Source organism: Puma concolor, chromosome A1 (assembly GCF_028749965.1).
Source record: "Puma concolor isolate L17-30 chromosome A1, mPumCon1.1.hap2, whole genome shotgun sequence".
NCBI classification, from domain to species: domain Eukaryota; kingdom Metazoa; phylum Chordata; class Mammalia; order Carnivora; family Felidae; genus Puma; species Puma concolor.
Genome location: NC_141667.1, coordinates 213,105,865 through 213,133,058, shown reverse-complemented (window position 1 = coordinate 213,133,058; position 27,194 = coordinate 213,105,865). Strand labels below are relative to the sequence as shown.

Sequence of the window (27,194 nt, the reverse complement as noted above, 5' to 3'; positions counted from 1 at the left end):
CAAATATCCAAATGAATACAAATTCTAAGTCAGTGTTTCCATGTTCCTCACATTCTTCTGCAATACACAGTATGAGTACAGCTTTTACAAGGGAAAAGGGGGACGAGGCAACGATATGGAGGTTTTTAGGAAGTGCCACCACCTATCACACACCTGACACACAAAAGGCAACTGGTAAACACTGCATTGACTAAAATGAACCGATTCTAAAAAAAATAAATAAAAATAAATAATAATAAAATAAAATTAACCAATTATGGCCTAGTTCTGCCTCCCAACATGATAACATGACTTTATTTAGGTAAATCACTTCATCTCACTGAGTCTCAATCCCAATCTGCGCATAGTGGGGGTGATGACACCAGCTATCCTCTTGGAATATATCAAGGACAAGTGAGACAATGCATACACACAGAATTGTGATCTGATCCGAAATATGCCTCCACGTTACTATCTCTCAAATATCTGTAGATACTAACATTCTAGTGAATAAAAAGCTGTACAGATATCCTCATTGGCAGTATTATTTTCAATTAACTAGGCACTAGAAATTGTAAGAACATGTATTTTTCCCAAAGGGGCTCAAAGCTATTTTCACTTACAATTTAAAAAAAGAGAAAAAGAACCCAGTCCACAGACATTTCTATTTTTCCTTAATTGGCCTTACTGAAGATAAAAATAAAAATGACTGCAGGGCACCTGGCTGGCTCAGTCAATGGAGCGTGCGACTCTTGATCTCAGGGCTGTGAGTTCAAGCCCCATGTTGGAAGTAGACATTACTTAAAAAAAAATAAAATCTTAAAAAATTTAAAAAACATAAAAAAATAAAATAAAAATGATCACAAGTCATCCAATTAGGGCTATTCAGAATTACTAGCTACAGAGCACGATCCTGCTGACTTTTTCTAAGCTCCCCCCATCCCCTGCACTGTTTTGGGGGCATAGAGGCTACCTGATGCTGTCTTCACATCCATTTGACAAAACGCTTTTGTATGTATTGTTATGCTAAGGACATTCTGAAATTTTGTGTTCTTTTCCATCCTTTTACATCAAGTTCCTTTTCAGTTACCTGAATTTATTTCTTGCTGTTTGCTCTCACTGGTTAAGGGGTTATCATACAATTTCAAGTATATTTCAATCGCTGATCTAGCAGCCTTGAAATAGAAGGCATGTCTTCTGAGTATATCTTCTAATCTCAAAAGGTCAACATAGGCACGAAGGGTCATCTTTCTCATGCAGTATGTATGGAAGTCAAATTGATCATCGGTTATCTCAAAAAAATGCTTCAAAGAAAACACAAAATTATCCCTTATATATATGTCAGTAATGTCTATTTTTTGAAAGAAAATCATAAAAAACCCCAAATACAATGTTAACAGTCACAGTTTCACTTAGTTGCCCCTCTCCACTGTTCAACACTACAAAGAACATCAAATTATTCTTTGCATTCAACTTAAGTTTCTGTTACTTGGCCATTCCCTGTATCACTTTTTGTGACGATACTCAATTTCTGTGTAATAAGTCAGATAATCAGATTTTTTTTAACCTTGAAATCAGTACATATTGATAATTTTGTTTTAGTGAAATATTTCTCCTCCATATTCCCCCAAAATGAGCAAGGCAGAGTTAAACGGAGCTCTGAATGAAGGTCAAATATACACAGGTTCACATTAAATGTTTACAAATCAGACTGTTCTACTCAACTTCGAGGACAAGCCCTGTCATCTCTATCCCTACTGCATGGCACAGGCCTAACATTCAATAAGCACAGTTTTTGCTAACTCAAGAGAGAAAATGCTTATCAGGCATGTGACCTCTTAATTTCCTACAGCTTCAATTATTTAAATTAGGTAGGAATAAAGAAATCCACATAGCCAATTTCATAAGGTTGTTAAGTGATCAAATAAGATAGTTTAAAAATTTCACTGAACACAGAGCATTCTAGCTTTTTCTCATTCAATAAACTCCCATTATTCTACCAACATTCCATTTTAGCAATGGTTCCTAAACTAGAGTCTATGTATAAATAAGCATAATAACATTGTCCTAAGCAGAGAGTTCAAGGCTTTGATCCAATTCCCAAAGGGTTCATGGCCCGAAAAGTTAAAGAACTAATTCCTTACATGGCAAGGAGATGATTAACAATTCAAAACAACTGATACTTTTGTTTTCTTTCCTATATGCCTCTCTGCCTCCATCTTCTTTCTATTCCCCTATTTTAGCTTCTCCAAAAATATACACAAAAATGAATGATTCAATACATGAATACAAATTAAGCTCTTCTGCTACTTCATCTCCCCTCTGTCCTGGGGGCCTAAGTACTAACTCACTGTGCAGAAGACACATTAGCAACTGTCCACATCATTTCATAATTTTATTTGTGTTGGTAATTAGAAATACACTACACACAGAATGACATTAAGTACCTGAGACTTTAAGGGAAGAATTCTAAGGTAAGAAGTATAAAAGTACACAGTGTGGAGGGGAAAAAATGGGAAAAAATAAACATTCAACATTAGTTTATAACTTCAAGAATCATGCTTTAATGTGTTATATTTGAAAATTGCACTCCTCCCACCAATAAGACAAATCAATTCATAAGTATCAACATAAACTTGTTTTTTTATCAAAGGATTACAGGTTTCATAAAGCTGTTCGTGGTTAATATAAATCAAGTTATGTCTAGCACCAAATCTTAAAATTCAATACAACTGAGGAAAAATGGCAGTGCCCCACATCAAGGAATACATAATGAGATGATAACATCTAAGAGATTACAGGATCTTTTTTTAAGTTAAGAAACATTTATGTGTAAAAGGCAGACACAAGTTTTAAGAGATACTCTAGCAGCTTTAGTAGACGTATATTCTAGGTCAAGTCTTAGAGGGAGCAGTAGAGAACCACAAACATTTAAGCCGCCTCTTTATCAGTAACAGCCCACAGGCTGCCTCTCTCCAGTTAGTCTTCCATATATAGGGTAACCAACTTATCCTGGCTAGCCTGGGGCTTTCTCAGTTTTTCCAAGGAAAGTCCAGTGTCTTAAGAATACGCTTTGCCCCGGGCAAACCTGGATGTTGATCACTCTATAGTAAGCTCATAGTTGTGGACAGGATATGGCCAGAGTTAATTAGAAAAAGTAGGATACTAACAAAATAATTTTCATTTGGGTAGAAACACTATATTGTAGAATCCTTTTAAGAAACAACTAAATAATCTTAGCTTGATTTTCCTTTTTTTTTTTTTTTTTTAATTTTTTATTTTCAACTATAGATACATAAGAAGTTACAAAGGTAGTGCAGAGATACCCTGTACACTGGTCTCTCAATTTCCTCCTAAGAGTTATATCCTCCATAATTATAGTGTGAGAACAAAATCAAAAACCTGACATTGATACAATGTGGGTATACAGTTCTAATGTGATTTTATCACATGTGTAGATTCGTGTAACCACCACAATCAAGACACAGAACTATTCCATCCCCACAAAGATCTCCCTTACACTATCTTGGGGTGATTTTTAAGTCTCTAGATTGATAAAACATAAAAATAAGCTAGATGACACAAACAGGTGATGTTAGCTTCCCCATACTTCAGCATAATACGGTCACTTATCAGCTTCCTGCAGAAACCAGGTAACCAAATTTTAATAGACAGCTCACACTCTTAACTCCATCTTCCCCTCATCATAAATTACTAGTTCTTTGGTGGGGGGGGGGGGGCAGGAATTGCTTAATTTGTCAAAATTAGGCTTGAATCAAAATAAGACGAGTCAGTAGAGAATAAAGAAATGCTATTTGTGGCCTAAGAGCACGGTTTCCTTTAGGAATTCCGTATTAGTCCCTCTCTTTTTACCCAGATTCCCCCACCCCCTTACTTCTCGGCAACCCTGGAGGAGCCCAACAAAAGGTCATATACAGAAAGTCAACAAAAACCTCCGATTTTAAAAATAATAATAATTAGATGAACTAGGGTAGTAAGCAACTCTACCCCCATTATAGAAAATCCATTATTATAAAGCACACATCAACTAGATAAAGGTTAAGATACGCTAGAAGATAAAGTTATGAACTGCCTATGGTTCTGATCTATCAGAAATCCTAGATCTTATCATAAAGTTTTAGAAATATGTATTACTGATCCATTTCAGACATAAATCAGCATACTAAAATGAGAAACTAATCCCTGGGAAAAAAGAAAAGAAAGAAGTCTTGAAATATAAAATTATTATGAACACATGTTTATATCTAGTATCATTAAAGATGGTTGTTTTGTTTTATTTTTAATAAACCTCCATGTCTAAACATCAGATTAGGCTGGACTTCATAACCTTTACATATAATCCTAAAATCCTATGAGGGCTGCAAGATGAAAGCAAAAAAAATACTATCCTGGGCCATTGTAGAATTCTAACATTACAAATGCAATTAACTAAAAGCTTACAGCAATACATGTCATGGCTGAAACTGCCTTCAAGGGGAGAATTCTTGAGTAAGTTCTTGAAGGCAGAAGAAAGGCCTAGACCTTATTTGAACTTACATCCATATTCGCTGAAGGTGAAGGTTAACTGCAAAGTTTTACTTTTGAAAGGTCATCATTTCTTTACTAAAATATTTAAAATCCAGGCACAAAAGTAGGTCATGAAGATATTTATCACAATAAATCATTGAATTCTGTAATTACTCTTAAATCCTAACAAATTATATCATTAAGAATTCTTTCAGATTATGTTAATTTTATTAGAAATGAAATTAATAGGGGCGCCTGGGTGGCTCAGTCGGTTAAGTGGCCGACTTCAGCTCAGGTCATGATCTCGCGATCAGTGAGTTCGAGCCCCGCGTCAGGCTCTGTGCTGACGGCTCAGAGCCTGGAGCCTGTTTCAGATTCTGTGTCTCCCTCTCTCTGACTCTCCCCTGTTCATGCTCTGTCTCTCTCTGTTTCTTAAAAAAATTTTTTTTTCAACGTTTATTTATTTTTGGGACAGAGAGAGACAGAGCATGAACGGGGGAGGGGCAGAGAGAGAGGGAGACACAGAATCGGAAACAGGCTCCAGGCTCTGAGCCATCAGCCCAGAGCCCGACGCGGGGCTCGAACTCACGGACTGTGAGATTGTGACCTGGCTGAAGTCGGACGCTTAACCGACTGTGCCACCCAGGCGCCCCTGTCTCCCTCTGTTTCAAAAATAAATAAACGTTAAAAAAAAATTAAAAAAAAAAAAAAAAAAGAAATGAAATTAATAGCATTACTAATTTAGTATTAATCAATCGGCAAATGTTTAATCACCCTATTTATACTAAGCACTCACATTTCTACATACACTAGAAGAGTTAAGTCTTACTTTTACTATGAATAACTCACTATAAAAGACTAGCTCACAAATGGCATTAAGAATAGGCTCTTCCCGGGGCGCCTGGGTGGCGCAGTCGGTTAAGCGTCCGACTTCAGCCAGGTCACGATCTTGCACTCCGTGAGTTCGAGCCCCGCGTCGGGCTCTGGGCTGATGGCTCAGAGCCTGGAGCCTGTTTCCGATTCTGTGTCTCCCTCTCTCTCTGCCCCTCCCCCGTTCATGCTCTGTGTCTCTCTCTGTCCCAAAAATAAGTAAACGTTGAAAAAAAAAATTAAAAAAAAAAAAGAATAGGCTCTTCCCTCACTTATCTGTGTCTGGTTCTTTCTGTCCTCAAGCACTAACAAATCCAAAACAGAAACAGTAAAGTTTCTAGAAATGATTATATAACATGACCAGAGGGCGACAATTTCTGCCTATTTTAATCTCTGATAGCCAATGGTTTTCTATTTTTTTTTCTTCAAAAATGCTTTCTACCAGTCAAATCCTATTTCTTGAACAAGAGACACAGTTTATCTGACATTACAGACTTTTATTTCATGTTACTCAGACAAAAGTCACTAAAAATTTAAGGGAGAGCATAATCTAAATGAAACTTAGTAATGGAAGAGCTATTAATCATATTCTAACAATCCTCAAGAAATACCACCAAGAGAACTATTGATAGTCATGAATATTAGGAGGGGTGGGGCTGAAGCTGGAGACACTCATAGTTATAATGACCCTAAGGATGTGCAAATTTCACTTTCACAGAAAATCTGGTAAATATCTAGTCATGCCCTTGCTGGAATTACTGATCCATAAGTGCCTAGTAGCTTCTTCATTCAGGAAACAATCTATTGCTCCCTGAGAATGTCCTGGGTAATAAGCATGTATCTTTCCTTAGTAACAAGAATGCTTTTAAAGTGCTGGTCATCTAAGGAATGTTGAAACAAACTGGTGATCTATGGTTTTATCACAGAAATAAGAGCTGGGTTTAAATTAGAATGCTTGGATATTGCCTAAGTATTTCGCATATCATCTGAGGGCTTTGTATTTTTCAAGGAGAAGATATGGATTTTCCCCCAGAGATATAGCCAACAAGCCCAGGCTCAAAAAGAAAAAAGCAAAGAAACCAAACAAAAACAAAAAACTAGGTTATTTCCAAAAGGGATCAGGTATAATCCTAGTTCCAGTTCCCAGCAAAAGCCACCCCCTAAGATTTAGGCTTTCTTTGGGTAACCTTGGAAGTTTCACATGGGGAAAAAGGCCAAAGTGACTGCTAGAGTGCAGACATCAGGCTCACCTGACTACGACGCCTGTGGTTTTATACTGCGTCAGCATGGGAACAGTGCTGCCGATTGACCCCACAACTGAGGGCTGCTGAGGACTGCCTCAGGGGTGCTTTTGTGGCTCTTTTCCTCCTGTTGTCCATTTGGAAGGAGAGTGCTTCAGAGATGACAAAGAACAGGAAAACAAAATTCACACAAAGGAAAAGAAAAGTCCCCTCACTAGGACACATCACACATAATCCTAAAAGCAAGTAATAAAATAAGCCTGCAAACCAGCCACAGATTGCTGTACAAAGTATCGGACGTGAGAACAAGTATCCTGGGAAGACAAACTGGAGAGAGGCTGGCTCCAGAGCAGATCCTGACATAAAGGGGAAAGAGGTGGCCATCAGCTTGTGTGTCCTTCTGGGCTAGTGAGGAGATCAAATAATGGCCGGATTAGGAAAAACAAATTTTGAATATATGTTAATAATAACAGTAATGGCTTGATAAATTCATCTTTTCCTTCTTCCCTCAGACCAAATTACGCAGACCTGTCTCAATCATAACCATTTGAGGATCAAAACAAAGCAATCACTTATTCACAACTTCTGAATGTTTGAAAAGCTAAAGACCAAGCATGTTTTTCACAGTGAAGTTTCCAAAGCAGAACAGGTAGATGATCCCATGTAGAAATCAACCTGCTTTTTTTGTCACCTTACAGGAGAAAAGTAAAGTCAAAGTTCTACAACTTACCCTTTCTACTTCATGGCATTTTTTCAAGGCATCCCCATATCTCCCCAAACGCTGGTAAGCTGAAATGCATTCTGTCTGAAACCACATGCATTGCATCTCATTTAGATTTTCCATAGCAGATGTTCCTTCCTGAAACAGAAGCATTCATAAATATAGGACACAAACAACAAAAGGAGATCCTAAAGACCTCATTTTCTCTTTTACAACTGTGGCTACAAGTATCATTATGACAATACATAGCAACAGACAAATAGCTCAAGGTTCTTCCAAAGGCTCCTACTGATGCGAAATTACATAATGCCTTATTTACCCAGCTCTGTTGGGGTATTCAACACCCTACCCAGAAAAGACTCCAGATTGCTGAAACTAAGTTTTTGAACACTTTTATTTAAAATATTTATTTATTTAAATATTTAAAATATTTAACAGTAATCCTTAGGAAGCACTGCTTATTTTCTTTTTAAGCAACCACTGCTTAACCTTTCCTTGCTGACTCGGTCACTGTGATGTACATCCAGTTACTGCTGAATCTGTTAGTTCCAGGGCTCCTTTGGTTTTCTGGTCTCCTCCCTCCACCTCAGGCTATCAGCTGGCACTATCTTTGTGTCCCTGGGTCTGCTTCTTGTTCCATACCAACTCCTCCCATTTGCATTAGGTTGACAAAGCCAAATAAGGGAATTTGTAAAGAATATCTGTTAACTTAGGGGCACATGGGTGGCTCAGTCCGTTAAGTGTCAGACTCCTGTTTTGGCTTAGATCATGATCTTGCAGTTGTGAAATTCAGCTCTGCATCAGACTCTGATCTTGGCATGGAGCCTACTTAATTCTCTCTCTCCCTCTCCCTCTGCCCCTCCCCTACACATCCTCTGTGTGTCTCTCTCTCAAAAAATAAAAACAAAAAATAAAAAGAATATTTGTTAACTTGGGTTCAATGAGAATTCTGAGAAGAGTGTAAGACCTAAAGTACCTAGTTTCAATGGAGGGCCACTGGAGTTTTATCACAATTTAGAAGAGTTATTTCAAATATATTTTATGTGACCCCAGGGAAAAATGGCAAAGATACATATTCATAAATAATTTCAGTCTTCAGTTCTTTTTCACACCCATTTTTTGTGACCTGTTCCAATTTCAGTATTCTCATTAAAAGTGTAAAAACTGGGGCGCCTGGGTGGCTCAGTCGGTTGGGTGTCCGACTTCAGCTCAGGTCACGATCCCGCGGTTCGTGAGTTTGAGCCCTGCGTCGGGCTCTGGGCTGATGGCTCGGAGCCTGGAGCCTGTTTCCGATTCTGTCTCCCTCTCTCTCTGCCCCTCCCCCGTTCATGCTCTGTGTCTCTCTGTCTCAAAAATAAATAAACGTTAAAAAAAAAAAAAGTGTAAAAACTGGTTATCTCTCAGTGAATGGAATTACGGGTGTATGTTATTTCTTCCTTATGGCTGTATATATTTTCCATCTTTTGGTGACTACATATTTTTGTAAGAAATCTACATTATTTTTCATTTCAAAATCTTTACCAACTAGAACTGTCCAGCTTGCATCAGCAACTCTGTACACAGGTTCTAAAACACTGAAAAATCTGCCGGAAGAAAATATGCACACTTCACTCACTTATTAATGATCAGATAGAATCACTTATAATCAGACATAAACTGGTTATTTGAGGTTAGCAGTCTGCCTCTGCTGGCTCACTCCCTGGGCTATCCACCACACGTTCTGGGCCCATCTGGCCCAGGAACGAGGGTGGCTGAGCAGACCCAGGTCTCCATCCAGCAGGACAGCTTGTCAAGAGTGAATTACCAGAGGCAATTCTGACACGCCAGCTGAGCCACGGGGTTTGATGACTCCTCTCCTCAAACAGACAACCATTCCCCTTCTTCATTCTGTGGTGCCTTTTCAAACACATCCTGGTTGTCTGTGACTTGGGTGCATATGTGTGTGTGTGTGTGTGTGTGTGTGTGTGTGTGTGTTGGTTGGTTTTTAAAATCACTGGACTTGATCTAGTTAAGAAGTTTTGTATATTCATTTTATTTTTTTTTAGTATTTATTATTTGGGGGAGAGCACAAGGTGGGGGAGGGGCAGAGAGGAGGACAGAGGATCCAAAGCGGGCTCTGCCCTGAGGCTGACAGCAGCGAGGCGGATGTAGGGTTCGAACTCACAAACTGTGAAATCATGACCTGAGCCGAAGTCGGATGCTCAAGAGACTGAGCCACCCAGGAACCCCTGTATATTCATTTTAATTGCACTTTCCTTCTGATCTCTGCTTTGGCTTCCAGGTGGTACTTTCCTGCACAGACACCGTCTGCTTCTGTATCTACTCCTGTACTTCTTACCGTCTCCAAATCTGTGCCGCAGGGCAAAGGGCATCAAAGAGTTTGAACCCCTGTACTATCTACTACATGACCCCTTCAGAGCCTCACCCACCTTGCTGCAAAACGTCAGACAAACACATGAGTCAGTGGTAGGTGAACATGAACACTAAGACGATTTTGCTCATTTTAGTTTTCTTCTCCTAATACCCATCACTCTTGCTACTTCTGTCCCTCTACATTACATCTACCACTTCGCAATCTATTGATCCTGTGGTGTGTGAATTTCTGAAACACTAGTCACTACAGTTTCTGCTCCTATTACCATTCTAAAACATGGGCTTTAGTGTCAGAGACTGCTAAGCTAGAATCCTGGCTCCAAAAGGAATGACTAGCTGGGTGATCTCCAATGGGCACAGTACCTGACTTCTCTAAATATTTTCTAACTATAACATGGGAGTAATGATATCAGAGGACTGATAGGATTAAATGAGATTATGTATATAACATACTTAGCTCAGTGCTTAATAACTGTTAAAGCTACTTTCCATTTCCCCTTACAAATGGTATACAAATTATTAGCATTACTCTAAATATGAGAAAGGAGAGCTCAGGCAGGTTCAGATGCAAAAGCCATTTTTATGATGAGAGAGAGAGAACAGATGGTCTATAAGTAGTAGCCTTTAATGAAAACTTAAATGTCTGTACATACACACACAGAGCTCCCCCCCCCCCTCTCTCTCTCGAGGGGAGAGAGCGAGAGCTGAGAGGGACAGCGAGAGCTGTGTGTGTATGTACATTTAAGTTTTCATTAAACGCTACTACTTATAGACCATCTGTTGTCTCTCTCTCTCTCATCCTAAATATACAGGACATGTATTTCGTATACAGTAAAACCTTGGTTTGTAAGTATAGTTCATTCCGGAAACATGCTTGTATTCCAAAGCATTTGTTTATCAAAGCGACTTTCAAGAACCATTGGCTCAGTTGTGATCATGTGATGTTCAGCATCACGTACCACTCATATTGCAAAACATTGCTCATTTATCAAGTTAAAATTTATTAGAAATGCTCGCTCGTCTTGTGGAACACTCGCAGAACAAATTACTCGTAATCCAAGGTTTTGCTGTATGTGATCCATATGTATACATAGGAGATATGTGTATATATGATATATATGACATATTATTTACCAATACCTACGAATACTTATGCCACTTTGATGGTACGAAATGAGATCTTATTGTTTCTTTAATTACTAATGCAAGCACCTTTTTTGGCCATTCCATTTTCCACTTGTGTAAGCTAACTATTCACATCCTTTGCCCATGTTTCTCTCATCTTGTCTTTCTCTTATTGAGGTTTAGTGTGTGTGTTTTTGTTTCTATGACATTCTTGTAAGTAGTTAAGATTTCACAACAGAATTCAAGCTATTCTGTGACTTCTAAATTATAAGCAGTTTTGACAAACACCCAAACACAACCAGAATCTAGTTAACATTTAAGGGAGGTGGTACGCTGGGACTGCATGAGGAAAACATTAGTATCACAGGGCACAGGGGTAACTTACTTTCATCCTAAATTACTCACAAACACCAGCAATAAGGCCCTCCATTGTATACATAATGTGCACTCAGAGGTTAAAGTTATTTATTCCAAGGGTATCTTAATTAAAACTTGGAAATTAAACTTGGAAATGTGGTTTCCTCTTTATGCCTCAATGTCACATTCAATGTGTATTAAGGAACTATTTCAGTGAATTTTTTGTGGAGTTCTTTATAAATTCTTTTTTTTTTTTAATTTTTATTTTAATGTTTATTTTTGAAAGAGAGATAGAGCACAACAAGCAGAGGCAGAGAGAGATGGTGACACAGAATCTGAAGCAGGCTCCAGGCTCTGAGCTGTCAGCACAGAGCCCAATGTGGGGCTCAAACCCACAAACTGTGAGATCATGACCTGAGCCAAAGTCAGAGGGCCAACTGACTGAGCCATCCCTTATAAAATCTTAGTCCATCATATGGTTTGGAAATACCTTCTCCAATTCTATGGCCTACCGTCTCATTTTGTTTATGGTTATTCCTTGTTATATGTACACTTTAATTTTTAATATGGTCAAATATATCAATTTTACCCTTATACTTAAATTTTTTTAGTTTCTTAACAAATGCTTCCTACCTCAAACTCTAAAGATAAATTTTAATACTTTCTTTAATCAACCTGGAATCTATTTGTGTGCAGGAGAAGAATGTCATTTTATTGTTGTCAGTTGTGCCAGCAATATCTTTTCATCTCTGATTCTGAAAGCACCTGTGGCTATATACCAAGTTTCCAAATACATGTCAATCTGTTTCTGAGCTTACTATTGTGTTCCATTAGTCTACATATATTTTGAACCATAAACTTACTATTTTCATAATGAGATAGAAAGTTCATGTGGAAAAAGAGATGTACAGATGGGGAAAGAGGGACAAGAAAGGAACAGATGTTCAGCCCAACAATTTCAGAGAACTTAAATTCTGAAATGTCAGAAATTATAGCTCGAAGAGGCTGGTTCTACATAGAAAAAGCTCTATGGGCAATTCAAAAGAAACTGAAAAGAGAAATAAAAAGCAGCCACAAATTACTAATGAGACAAAAGAGTTGTGAATTGAATATTACATATAAGCACTGAAGTCTGGTATACTGCTTATTTTCGTATAATGATACTGTGCTCCTGTCATTGTCTTTCAACCGTCCCCCACCAGAAGCACATGCATACACACACTGAACCACAGTAAGAAACCATCCTTAGGACACAAGCTAGATGGGATTAATAAAAATAATGACAAAAATGAATTCTTATGAACTTTAGTGGCAAACTTCACAAATCATCATAGAGCTTAAGTTTAATTGTACTAACTCAGAAAAGTACACACTCGCATATGGCATTTCTTACCCTTGTGAACTTGGAACACATTTCCTCTGCTTCTTTTATCATGTTTGCTCGAAGCATATATTTTGCACATTTGGAGTTGATGAATCTATCAGCTGTGTCCAAAGACTGCGCTTCATCCATCCACTTTACAGCTTCTTTGAGATTACCTATATGCTTTAAGAAATGAAAGCATTATTAAAGAAATCACAGTATTTGTTATTAAAAGAATATGGGTGAATATAAATAGAAAAAAATTATACAGACAAACTAGAAATCTGGTACCATTTCTGTCTAACTTCTCTAGAAATCCTTAGATAAGTTATAATTTACATTTACTAAGAGATGATTCAAGTAATTAACACTGATTATACACTGCTTATACAACTATGTAACATAAAACTCCCTAGGACTATTAGAGTATTAGAAATAGATTATCAGGGTACCACAGAAGTTATTTCTATATGGAAAAAACTCCAAGGGTTCTTAAAGTAGCCAAATTCTTCAGCTATTCAAAAAACATGACTAGGATTTTACCTTGTAAATTTTTGCCTTCATATAGAATAATTCTATTAGAGTGGGAGTACCAGCAATTGCAGCATTAATGTAATCCAAAGCTAAAGAATAATGCCCAAGTTTATCAAAATGCTGTGCCAGGAAATACTGAACCCAGAGAAGTGTTGTCGGGGGTTCCTTCTCTCCATTTTCTGCAATCAAACAAATATAAAATTATTATAAAGAAGAAGGCAAAGTAAAGTAAATCATATACTTTCTCTCCCTTAATGCATGATGAAATTAATAATTATTATAAGAATAAGCAGTAAAAAAACCCAGAAAAATGACCAATGTCAACAGAGAGAGGTAGGACTTTATGCCATAAAGTTCAAAAAGTAGCAGCCGGGAAGAGAAACAACATGCTGGTTTCACAGACTTCTGACCTCTACTTCACTCCGAAGAAACAGTGCTGGGGAAAAGAGGTGAATCAGTCTAACCTGATGCATTCTCCGGCTCAGAACATAAGGCAGCAGGCCCAGAAAAATCAAGGTCACAGCGTGGTGAACAGATGTCCCTAAATACCACTGCAAGACTGTCACAAAGACAAGAACTGCCAGGGCTTTGCACTTCCTAAGACTCAGCCCCAAATCAGGGAAACCCCAAGTTGAAGGGTATGAAGATACCTTCCTGACAAGGTGGAATTAGCCCTGCCACGTGACAAAAGCAGTCACACACAGTCAGCTGAGCTCCATGCCATTCCTCAAGCTACAGAAGAGTAGATAAATAAATATCAAGCTCCCAAAATGGATTTTAAAATGGATACAGGTATGAAATCAGGTAGAAAAAGTAGAATGGAGGATTTACCCATACCACAGAAAAAAACAAGTTTTGTAAACACAGAAATTAACATAAATTAAAACAAATAATAAAGGAAAAAGACAAGCATTTATCTTGTTCTTCTTATATAAACTATATCTCAGGGAAACCAAATATTTGATAAAGAAAATTTCCTTTTTAAAAAAATTTTTTTAATGTTTATTTTTGAGAAAAAGAGAGAGAGAGAGAGAGAAAAAGACAGACAGAGCACAAGCAGGGGGAGAGGCAGAGAGAGAGGGAGACACAGAATCTGAAGCAGGCTCCAGGCTCTGAGCTGTCAGAGCAGAGCCCAACACAGGGTTGAACCCACGAACCGTGAGATCATGACCTGAGCCTAAACCAAAGAGTCAGACACTCAACCAACTGAGCCACCCAGGCATTCCTGATAAGGAAAAGTTGTTTATAAGAGAATTCTAGCTATTATAAATGCAGAGGGGAAATGATTATAGAATAAAAGGGATTGAGGCAGTGATCCTCAGTGACTGCTAAAATCATTAGGTAAGAGGAACTTTTTAACCAGCAGATCAGGCTGTAACATCTGAACCCTGATCAATCTTCACATCACAAAGACAAATAACCAGAATGTCTTCTGCCTCCAGATGTGATACAACAGGAAGTACAAAGCATCACATAAGAAGTATTCACAAGGAACCTGGATCTAATCAAGCCTGTAAATCTAACTAGAAGTTCACATGAAATCTGGATAGCAAAATATATTAAATGATACCAGGAGAAAGTATTCAGCCAAATCCATAATATGGGACATTCCAAAATACAAATGACCTACTACAAATAGTGATTGTAGTTTTTTTAATGGCAGGAGGTTAATTATCAAGATTAAAAAATTATCGGAGACATAACCAAATATAAAGTGTGGACCTTTGCTAGAACCAGATTCAAATAAGCCATTTATGCAGAGACAGTTTTTGAGGAAACTGGGGAAATTTACATTTGGACTGGGTATTAGATATTAGGATATGAGTGTTAATACTATGTGAGATAGCACTGTGGTTCTATCTTCTGTTTAAGTGTTTTAAACAGAGATGTACACTAAGGTACTGACAGGTGAAACAGTATGTCTGCTTTAAAAATACCCTAGAAATGGGGGCCTGGGTGGCTCAGCTGGATAAGCATCTGACTCTTGATTTTGGCTCAGGTCATGATCTCATGGTTCATGAGTTCGAGCCCCACATCAAGCTCTGTGCTGACGGTATGGAGCCTGCTTAGGATCCTCTCTTTCTCTCTCTCTGCTCCTCCCTAGCTCATGTGTACACACATGTGTGCTCTTTCTCTCAATAAATAAATGAACATTAAAAAAATACCCCAGAGAAAAAACTAGACAGGAGATAACTTTACATAATACTGGCAAAATACTGGTAATAGAGGCTGGGTGAAGGGGACACAAGGGTTCATAATTCTATTTATTTCTGTTTCTGTTATTTCATTATGAAATTTATTTCAAACAAAAACAAAAGAGCAATAACATGTAAAAGATACATGAAGAACTCAGACTAAAGTTACCGTCTGCATGACTGAAAGCATTCTAGAGTGTTTTCTAAACTAAGATGCCTTGAATTACACATGTCCCTACAAAGAGAGAAAGAACCAAATCATTCAGAATTTAAAAAAAAATTTTTTTTAATGTTTATTTACTTTTGGAGAGAAACAGAGCATAAGCGGGGTGGGGGCAGGGGGAGCAGAGAGAAAGGGAGACAGAATCCGAAGCAGGCTCCAGGCTCTGAGCTATCAGCACAGAGCCCGACGCGGGACTCAAACTCACGAAATGGGAAATCATGACCTGAGCTGAAGTCTGTTGCTTAACCGACTGAGCCACCCGGGTGCTCCTAAATCATACAGAATTCAAAGTAACGAACTAGTAGAAAGAACAGAGAAGTAGGAATTTGGGAAAAAGAGGTTTCAGTGTAAACTAACTATATGACTTTAAACAAGCCACTTAACCTCTGAAGCGCTTACTCTTGTTAAAACCGAGTTAGCTCCCACCTCACAAGATTGTGGAAAATTTAAGTAAGATTGAAAGTGATCTTCTCAAGGGGCACTGGGGTGGCTCAGTTGGTTGAGCGTCTCTTGATTTCAGCTTAGGTCATGATCGCAGGTTTGTGGGATCAAGCCCTGCCTCATGCTCCTCCCTGAACATGGAGCCTGCTTAAGATTCTTCCTCTCTCCCTCTCCCTGCCTCCCTCTCTCTCACTCCCTGCCTCCCTCTCTCTCTCTCCTCTCCCCTCTGCCTCTCTCCCCAACTTGTGTACTCTCTCTTTCTCAAAAAAAAAATAAATAAAAGAAAGTGCTCTTTTCATTTATTAATTCAAAAACAAAAACTATTTAGTAAATAGGTATCGTGTAGCACATACATAAAATATAAGTTAGTTTTACTGTAAGTGATTAAAAATGGATTGAAATGAGTATTCAAATTCCAGTTTAATCTAATTTAAACTTACCATAAGGGCTAAAAAAGTCACACGTTTTAAGAGAGGCTTCATAATTCGTAACAAGCTCCTGGATTATAGAAATCTGTTAAAGAAACATAGTTTTAAATTTTAAAAATATTTTATTGAAGGTTATTTATATTTACTATGGAGTATATTAAATTTGGAAACAATGTGAAGGTTATTTCAGGACTATAAATTAGCTATTAATATGTCTATTTCTCCCCTCCCCCCCCCACCCCATCCTGTGAGGGGAAAGGAAGAAAAACACAGAAAATATACTGCTCTTTATTAATAGTAAAACAGCATCTCAGTCCTCAATCTCCCATCTCAGTAAGTAGCTTTGAGTTTTCAAAGGACAAATCATAACTAATTACTACAAAACCTTTTTTTTTTTTCCAACATTTTGCCTTTTGCTTCTCATGGTTATATTGTGAAGTTGTAAACCATTACATATTCAGATTTTCTAAAGCCACTCATAACAAAAAACTCAAGTGCAGTGACCCAAATGACACAGTGAATTGATGGAAAAGGTGAAGTAAACTCCTAAGCAGATGTTTAAACCCCCTTAATTTTTAGTGATCATTTTAATAAAGAGTTACATTTCAACACTCCCCTCAAGTAAGGACTGAAATACTAGAAACCACACTGTTAATGTGCTATGCCCTGAAAGAGGCAAACTAAAAGTGACATGAATTAGAAGTGGCAAAAGAAAAAAAAACAGCTTTTATGTATAACTGATTTTAAATGCCTATTGATGTTAACTGTTCAGAATAAGTTGAAAAAATAGAACTATCTTACTTGTGAAGTCCAAAAAAAGTAATGATTTAAAAGTGAAGGGAACCCATTAAAACGCTTAATAGTATCTGACAAATATGGTATTATTTTAATTGCGATAATTTTTTAAGTTTTCTAGTTTTAAAACATGGGATGCTGCTAATACCACCAGACAAAGGGAACATACCAGACAAGGGAACAACAGTAAGAAGCCACGAACTGTCACAAGCACTTTACATGTATTAAAGTAATAATTATAGGGGCGCCTGGGTGGCTCAGTTGGTTGAGCGTCCGACTTCAGCTCAGGTCATGATCTCATAGCTCATGAGTTCGAGCACTGCATTGGGCTCACTGCTGACAGCTCAGAGCCTGGACCCTGCTTCAGATTCTGTGTCTCCCTTTCTCTCTGCCCCTCCCCCCGCTCATGTTCTGTTTCTCTGTCTCAAAAATAAACATTAAAAAAAAATTATAAGTAATAATTACAGTCAACCCTACATGGCACTGTTTTAGGTACTTTACTTATATTAACTCACTTGTCCTCCAAACAACCCTATGATAGTATATACTACTATTAACTTGAACTTATAGGCAAAAGGAAAATAAAAATAAGCTGAAAGTATACAACAGTGGAGCCAAAATTTAACCCAAGTAATAAGGCTCCAGAATTTAGCTTCTGACTACTTGCTGTATCAATCAGTGGATGGGACGTGGCACATTTATAACTAAATGGCAATTCTCTCAGATTCACAGGGGGTGCAATAAGACTATAGACTAATAATAACAGGGCAAGAAACTTTCCCCAATCAGTTTTAGTGCTCAAAACACCAAATGGTGCACATTAAATCAGCCAGAGCATGGAAAACATACTAAGTGCATCAAAATTAGAGAGGGGGTAAGCTTTAAACACACATACACACACACACACACACGAGGGACAACAGGAAGGGGAAAATATACAAGAGAGAAAAAAAGTAAGAGAAGGTTTAGGAGGGACAAGCTTAGTACACTCTGATGTGGCATTAAGGCACATATCTACAAATACACATTTCCAAATTGAGTGCCCAAAGAATGTTATTTTTTTTTATTCTAATATTTATTTTTGAGAGAGAGACAGAGACAGTGAGACAGAGCAGGAGTGAGGAGGGACAGAGAGAGACACACACAGAATTGGAAGCAGGCTCCAGGCTCTGAGCTGTCAGCACAGAGCCTGATGTGGGACTTGAACTCACGAACTGTGAGGTCATGACCTGAGCTGAAGTCAGATGCTTAACTGCCTAAGCCATCCAGGCGCCCCCCAAAGAATATTATTAATAAGTTCTTGAAATTGAAAGAAGTTCTGTTCTGTCTGATCTGGGAGTGGGGGTAGGGTGTGTTTCAGAGGGACAAGCCAGCCAATCAGTCTCTCTGGGAAGTCCTAACTACCTACTTTCAGGGCCCTGTAAAAGTATTATGATCTCTAACATCAAATGTTGTTAGTAAGTCTGTTATGTTAGTAAATAAACCATGATCTCTTTTTTCAAGTTTGTAAACATTAGGACAATCTAAAAATGTGAAAATATAAAATTAGCAAGTGACTGCATCCATTTATGAATCCTTAGCATATCTACAAAAAAAATGAAAAAGGCTTAGTGAAATTTCACATGACTGTTAGCAGCCTTGGTAGGCAAAAAGTGAGAATCTCTACTTAAAACGATTAGCGGTTTTCCTACCCAAATTCATTGATCTACCTACTATTAAAATAAGATCTGAAATCTTACTATTTCATAAAAATTGAAACTTTAGACATTTTTATTTTCAGAAAGACAATTATATTCCTTTTCTTTCCCTAGACCTCTTTATAAACTAACCAAAATTCACTATATTTCTAGTGCCACTGGAGAGCAGACCATGTATCAAAAATTCCTAAACAGATTTTGATATGTATGGCTACAAAAGAAATCTCTTCACACATTCAATGTAACATAAGATAGTATGCTTTAATCATATTAATTCTGAATCCAAATTAGAACCCCACCCCACAGAGTCACAGGGTATAGTATCCATGAAGTCATGGACCATCCCACTGGCATCAGTAAAAAAAAAAAAAAAAAAAAAAAAAAAAAAGACCAAATTAAAACACTTCTACATGAGATAGCATCATATGGCATAATTCTCTAAGATAGAAGGCAACAGGGAAATAGGTGAAATTATACATTCATAGTGGGGAAAAATATGTAAGTAACAAAAAAAAAAGAGAACATGAAAAGAATTTGCACACATTATGACTTCACTAAAACATGTTATGTATAGATACATACTCAGCAAAAATGTGACCAAATGGTTTAGGGTAACAGAATACAGGTACATTCTTTTGAAACACAATAATCATGCTGTTTTGTATTAATAAGGCTTTTAAATGAAGATTATTTAAAAAGAGTAGTACTTGGAGTGTCTGGGTCGTTCAGTTGTTTAAGCATCCGACTCCTGATCTCAGCTCAGGTCATGATCTCACGGTTTGTGAGATCAAGCCCCATGTGAGGCTGTGTGCTGACAGCACAGAGCCTGCTTGGGAGTCTCTCTCTTGCCCTCTCTCTGCTCCTCCTCCACTCATGTGTGCGCTCTGTCACTCTCTCTCTCTCTCTCTCTCTCTAAGTAAGTAAACTTAAAAAAATAAAAATAAAAAGAGTAGTCTTTAAAATATGAATAGGCATACAACTAAGAAAGAAACTGAGTCAGCAATTAAAAATCTACCAACAAAGAAAAGCTCTAGACTCAGTGGCCTTACTGGCTTTACTCCCTCTCTCTGCCCCTCCCTGCTCAAGCTCTGTCTCTCGTCTCTCTCTCTCAAAAATACATATTAAAAATAAATAAATAAATAAATAAATAAATAAATAAATAAATAAATAAATAAATAAATAAAATGGAAAGCAGTACGGTTAGTTCCTCAAAAAAATTATAAACAGAATCACCAAGTGATCCAGCAATTCCACTTCTGGATATATACCCAAAAGAAGTTAAAGCAGGGTCTTGAAGAGATATTTGTACACCCATGTTCATAGCAGCATTATTCACAACAGCCAAAACGTGAAAGCAGCCTAAATGTCCATGGACGGATGAAGGGATAAACAAAATGTGGTACATACATACAATGAAATATTATTCAGCCTTAAAAAGGAAGGCAATTCTACAATATGCTACAACATAGATGAATCTGGACCAGGGCACGCTATGCTAAGTGAAATATGCCAGTCACAAAACGACAAATGCTAGGATTCCACTTATATGAGGTACTTAGACTTATAAAAATCATAGCAACAGAAAATATAATGGTGGTTGCCAGGTGCTGAGAGAAAGAGGACATGGGAAGTTATTATTTAAATTAGAGTACAGAGTTCTAGAAGATGAAAAGAGTTCTGGGGATGCATGGTGATGATGGTTGCACAACAACGTGAATGTATTCAATATCAAAGAACTGTACACTTAAAAATGATTAAGATGGTAAATTTTGTTTTACTACAATGAACAAACTCGTGGTTCTTAAAGTGTGGTCCTGAGATCATTTGCATCATTAATGTTAGCATCAGCATCACCTGGTAATTTGTTAAGAGATGCAAATTTTGGTACCAAACCCCAGATTTACCAAATCAGAAACTCTGAGCGGAACAATCTATTTTTAGCAAGCTGCCTTGTTAATTCTTATGAACTGATAAAAAAAAGTTACTAAAACAAAAGCAAAGACAAACAAAATAACCACCTATTATTATAAGACAAAATGAAAGGTAATAGACATTTTTAACCCACCATGACCAAAACTGCCCCATCAATCTCACTTAGAATGTCTATAACTTTACAATTTTCCAGGCTTAGAATTCAGTATTCAAGTTGTTGAATTTATGGAGGCAAGTATTTTTTCATGAACTTACAATGCCATCTACTGGTATTTGCAAAAACTGCAGCTAGAGCAGGTTTTAGGTAAAGGTGTATTTTTGAATTTTTAGAGTGAAACATTTGTTTTAATAATTTAAAAAGTATAACAAAAAACATACTAAAGTTACATATAATTCTTAATAAAGGAGTATAAGAACTACTGAATGAAACAGATCTCCAGCTTCAGGACTTCACAATAAATGTGATTAAAGGAAAAAAATCAAGATAATAGAAAGTCCACATTAAATCTCCTAAATAAATTAAATTTAAAAAAAGTATGGCTAACACCAGCAATCCTAGTTCATTAGTCATGTTTCTTCAATCCAAAAAATGCGTATTATAATCATCAAGTTAGTAATTAAGTGAACAATTCAATTTTCCAAATTTGTCTATGAAAGGTAATCTAAGGAATTTTATTCAGATAGAAGGATCCATTTTATTTCAAGTTTACTTACCATTTATATCTCAATGAGAAAATATACTCAACTCCTTTCACATAAAACTCAATATGTAATGGCTCTTTTTCTTGAAAATAGTATTTTACCACTGTCATTTAAAATCAAGACGGGGCATCTGGGTGGCTCAGATGGTTAAGTGTCTGACTCCGGCTCAGGTCATGATCTTACAGTTTGTGGGTTCGAGCCCCACATCGGGCTCTGTGCTGATAGCTCAGAGCCTGGTGCCTGTTTTGAATTCTGTGTCTCCCTCTCTCTCTGTGCCTACCGCATTCGTGCTCTCTCTCAAAAATAAATAAACATTAAAATCAAGAAATCCAGGGGCACCTGGGTGGCTCAGTTGGTTGAGCGTCTGACTTCAGCTCAGGTCATGATCTCACAGTTGGTGAGTTCGAGCACCATGTCGGGCTCTGTGCTGACAGCTCAGGGCCTTGTGCCTGCTTTGGATTCTGTGTCTCCCTCTCTCTCTGCCCCTGCCCCACTGGTGCTCGGTCTCTCGCTCTCTCTCAAAAATAAACACTAAAAAAAGAAAATTAAAAAAAAAAAAAGAAAAGAAATACTGGGGCACTTGGGTGGCTCAGTTGGGTAAGCATCCAACTCCTGATCTCGACTCAGGTCAGATCTCACAGTCTGTGAGATCAAGCCCCACATCAGGCTCCAGGCTGGAGCTCCATGTTTGGGATTCTCTCTCTCCGCTCTATCCCACCTCCCTGCTCACGGGCTCTGTCTCTTAAAATAAATACACGTTTGAAATCAAGAAATCTAATCCACTTGAGTTAGATATCTAAGATCACAATAAAAATTTAAAATCCTTAAGGGGCGCCTGGGTGGCTCAGTCGGTTAAGCATCCGACTTCGGCTCAGGTCATGATCTCACAGTCTGTGGGTTCGAGCCCCGCATCGGGCTCTGTGCTGACAGCTCAGAACCTGGAGCCTGTTTCATATTCTGTGTCTCCCTCTCTCTCTCTGACCCACCCCTGTTCCTGCTCTGTCTCTCTCTGTCTCAAAAATCAACAAACGTTAAAAAAAATTAAAAAAAAATAAAATAAAATAAAAAATAAAATCCTTAAAATGGACATCTTAAATTATAAAGCCAAAATTTTTATGAACCGAAAAAATTTCCAAGTTTAACCACCTTCTCTTGATTTAAATATCTGATCAGGATTGAAGCAGCTTTATTTTGCTAATAAAATCTAACCTGAGCAAATACTGTGACTACTATAATTTCCTAAAGTATAGCCCTTCACTCACTTTTCTTATGTGCAAGTTAAAAGAATTTTATTAACCTCACTTAAGGACAAAGTTCTAAAACACCATATCCAATACACGATTTTACACAATACAGATTTTTTGCATATAGATATAAATCACATGGTTAAAATGTTATTGCAAAACAAAAGCTACTGAAACTTTTTGGTTTTTACCCAAATTAAAAAACTAAGCACAGAGGCGCCTGGGTGGCTCAGTTGGTTGAGCGTCCGACTTCACTCAGGTCACGATCTCACGGTCCGTGAGTTCGAGCCCCGCATCAGGCTCTGTGCTGACAGCTCAGAGCCTGGAGCCTGCTTCAGATTCTGTGTCTCCCTCTCTCTCTGGCCCTCCCCCCGTTCATGCTCTGTCTCTCTCTGTCTCAAAAATAAAAATAAATGTTAAAAAAAAAAAAAAAAAAAACTAAGCACAGTAGTTTATCAACAAGGACCAAAACTGCTAGATTAATTTCCAATAAATGTGTAATTGTAGTGACAATTTTGGTTTTGAAGGAGTTAGTCACAGAGATAAGTTGTCCAAGAACTATGACATCGAAACAAAATTAAGTAATTTCCTGCAGAGATGAGGCGTAAGGGATGGAGTGGTAACAGAATGATAGTTCTGGAACATCTCTGAATCAACAAGCACTTTACAAATGTTATCATTTGGGGTGCCTGGGTGGCTCAGTCGGTTAAGCGTCCAACTCTTGGTTTTGGCTCAGGTCATGATCTCATGGTTTGTGAGTTTGAGCCCCACATTGGGCTCCATGCTGACAGTGCAGAGCCTGCTTGGGATTCTCTCTCCCTCTCTCTCTGCCCCTCCCCCCACTTGCTCTCTCTCTCTCTCTCTCTCTCTCTCAAAAATAAATAAATAAACCTAAAAAAAAAAAGATAACTACAAATGTTATCATTTAATGAAAACACACGTTTAAGTTTTATTTTTAAGTGTTTTATAAAAAATATATTAGCACAAGCCCATGATTTTTACAAAAACAAAAAAGTAACCAAATTTAGTGAAAATATGAAGTAAATAACACTATTGGTATTACCTAAATTTGGCAAAAATCACGAGGGAGATTAATAAATGAATGTCAGCAGACATTATACTATACTGTGACGCCTTCCTAGGTAGGAAAAACACTTGCTTTTATTTTCCTCTCCCCAAACTTAAAACTCTTTTAAACAAACAAAAAACGAATTCATGAACATAATTACAATTATCATTAACTGTTGATCAGAGTGTCTCAAAAATACTGGCTGCTTCGGCTTCTGTGTCTCCCTCTCTCTCTGCCCCTCCCCCACTCGTGCTCTCTCTGTCTCTCTCAAGAATAAATTAATAAAAAAAATTAAAAAAAAAAAGACGAAAGTATAGAACACTAAGAACATGTTAGAAAAAAGACACTGGAAAAAGGCAAGCAAAATAAACTTAAACGGAAGTAAATAAATAAAAAAGATCAGAGTGAAAATTAATGAAATGGGGGTGGGGAGTAGTCAACAAACCCCAAACTTGGCTCTCTGAAAAGATCAACAAAATTGGCAAACCTGTGGTGGATTGACCAAGAAAAGAAAAAAAAAATTGAATTATTAAAATTAAAAATGAAAGAGGAGACATTACTAGTTACTTTACAGAAATAAAATGATTATAAAGGAATACAATGAACCACTGTATGCCAATACGGGATAACTTAGAAGAAATGGACAAATTTCTAGAGACACAAATTTCAGAAACCATGTCAAGAAGAAATAGAAAATATAAATAAACCAATAACAAGTAAAGAGTTCTTTTTTTTTTTTTTTTTAAATTTTTTTTTCAACATTTATTTATTTTTTGGGACAGAGAGAGACAGAGCATGAACAGGGGAGGGGCAGAGAGAGAGGGAGACACAGAATCGGAAACAGGCTCCAGGCTCTGAGCCATCAGCCCAGAGCCCGACGCGGGGCTCGAACTCACGGACCGCGAGATCGTGACCTGGCTGAAGTCGGACGCTCAACCGACTGCGCCACCCAGGCGCCCCAAGTAAAGAGTTCTAATAGGTAATCAAAAACTGCCCACAAAGAAAAATCCAGGTCCAGATGGCTTCACTGGTAAATTCCACCAAATATTTAATAACAATACCAATGTTTTACAAACTTTAAAAAAAAAAAAAAAAAAAAAGAGGAGGAGAAGAAGAGGAGGAAACACTTCTCAACTCCTTATAAGGCGTTTACTACCCTGACACCAAAACCAGACAAAAACCCCACAAGAAAACTACAGACCAGTAGGAAGAGACAAACAAAAATCCTCAATAAAATGTTAGCAAACTGAACCCAGCAATATATAAAAAGAATTCTACACCATGACCAAGTGGGTTTTATCCCAGCAATGCAAGGTTGCTTTAACATCTGAAAATTAATTCATGTAATACATCATAGCAAGAGTATTTAAAAAAAAACCCACATAATTATCTCAATAGACACAGAAGAAACATTTGACAAAATCCAACACATGTTCACCTTAAAAATGCTCAGTGTCCTAGGAATGGAAGGGAACTTCTTCAACATCACAAAGGGCATATATAAAAAATTCATGGTTAACCCAATACTTAATGGACAAAGACTAGATGCTTTCTCCTAACATCAGGAACAAGACAAAGATATCCACTCTAATCACTTTTCTTCAACATTGTACTGGAGATTCTAGTCAGGGCAATTAGTGAAGAAAATGAAATTAAAAGGATACAAAAAGGAAATGAAGAAATAAAACTTTCTATTTGCAGATGACATGATCTGCAAATCAGAAAATGTGCAAATAATTTGCAAATTAATAACAATACCAATGTTAGAAAATCTGCAAATTTAGAAAAATCTGGAAAATCCTAAGAAATCCATTACACCAACTATCAACAATAAATAATAAATAAATAAGTTCAGCAAGGCCACAGAATCAATATACAAAAACCAACTGTATTTTATACACTAGCAATAACAAAATGAAAATAAAATTAAGAAAATAATTCCACTAGAATAGTATTTAAAAGAAATAAAGTACTTAGGAGTCAATTTCACAAAAGATGTACAAGATGTATGCTAAAACCTACAAAATATTGTTGAAAGAAATTAAAGAAGATATGTCTAGATGCAAAGACATCCAAAGTTCATAGACTGAAAAACTTAGTATTGTTAAAATAAAGTGATCTACAGATACAAAGCAATGCCTGTAAAATTCCAGCTGGCTTCTTGCAGAAACTGAAAGGCTAATTCTAAAATTCAAATTGAAAAAAAAGGAATCCTGAATGGTCAAAAGAATCTTGAAAAAAGAACAAGCTAAAAGATTCACACTTCCTAATTTCAACTTACCCCAAAGCTACAGTAATCAAGACAGCATAAGGACAAATATATAGATCAGTGAGTCCAAAGATGAACCTTCTTTATGGTCCATTTATTTTCAACAAAACTGGCAAGACCTTTCACTGGGTAGAGAACAGTCTCTTCAACAAATGGTTCTGGGAAACTGGATAGTCACATGCAAAAGCTGGATTCCTGCCTCACATCATATATAAAAATGAACTCAAAACGTATCAAAGACCTCAGTATAAGAACTAAAAATATAAAACTCTTATTAAATATGTATAAATCTTCATTATGCTAGATTTGAAATGGTTTCTTAGATATGACACAAAAGCTCAAGCAGTAAAAGGAAAAAACCATAAAATGGACTTTAAAAACTTTTGTCATCAAAGGACACTTTAAAGAAAGTGAAAAGATAACCCACAGAATGGTAGAAAGTATTTCCAAATCACATATCTGATAAGGGACATGTATCTAGAATATACAAAGAACTCTTCCAACTCAAGAATAAAAAGACAACTCAAAGAGTCTGAATGGACTTTCTCCAAAGAAGATTTACAAATGGCAAATAAGCACATGAAGAGACACTCAACATCATCAGTCATCGGGGAATTGCAAACTGAAACCATGAGACAGCACTTCACACCCACTAGGCTGGCTATAATCAAATGCCAAATAATAGCAAGTGGATTATTGGTGAGGATATATAGGAATCAGAATCCTCATATACTGCTTGTGAGAATATAAAAAGGTACAGTCACTTTGGAAAACAATCTGGCAGTCTTTTTAAAGTTTAAACACAGACTTGCCATTTGAAGCAGCAATTCCATTCCTGGGTATACACGCCCAAGAGAAATTAAAATGTATATGGAAAAGTGGCACACAAGTGTTCACAGCAGCATTAGTCATAATAACTAAAAGGCAGAAACAACCAAAGTGTCCCTCAACTGCTAAAATGTGGCACAGCCATACAATGGGATGTTATTTGGTGATACAGGGAATGAAGTAGTCATCCACGCTACCGCATGGATGAAAACATTATGCTAAGTAAAACACACTACAGAACAAAAGGTCACAAACTGTATGATTCCATTTGTGTGCAAATG

At 37.2% G+C, this 27,194-nt stretch overlaps 1 protein-coding gene across 14 annotated transcripts in view; it reads right to left on the bottom strand.

Moving 5' to 3' along the window:
• The window catches only part of NAA16 (N-alpha-acetyltransferase 16, NatA auxiliary subunit), a 66,989-nt gene that overhangs the window by 9,020 nt on the left and 30,775 nt on the right, over positions 1 to 27,194 (bottom strand). For all 14 annotated transcript variants that reach the window (XM_086711116.1, XM_086711152.1, XM_086711134.1 and 11 more), the window contains 5 exons: positions 16,390 to 16,462; positions 13,100 to 13,269; positions 12,587 to 12,739; positions 7,348 to 7,476; positions 1,070 to 1,283 (listed from right to left, as the gene is read on the bottom strand). In XM_086711116.1, coding sequence (XP_086567242.1) covers positions 1,070 to 1,283; positions 7,348 to 7,476; positions 12,587 to 12,739; positions 13,100 to 13,269; positions 16,390 to 16,462 — 739 coding nt within the window. The remainder of the gene's footprint in view (positions 1 to 1,069; positions 1,284 to 7,347; positions 7,477 to 12,586; positions 12,740 to 13,099; positions 13,270 to 16,389; positions 16,463 to 27,194) is intronic.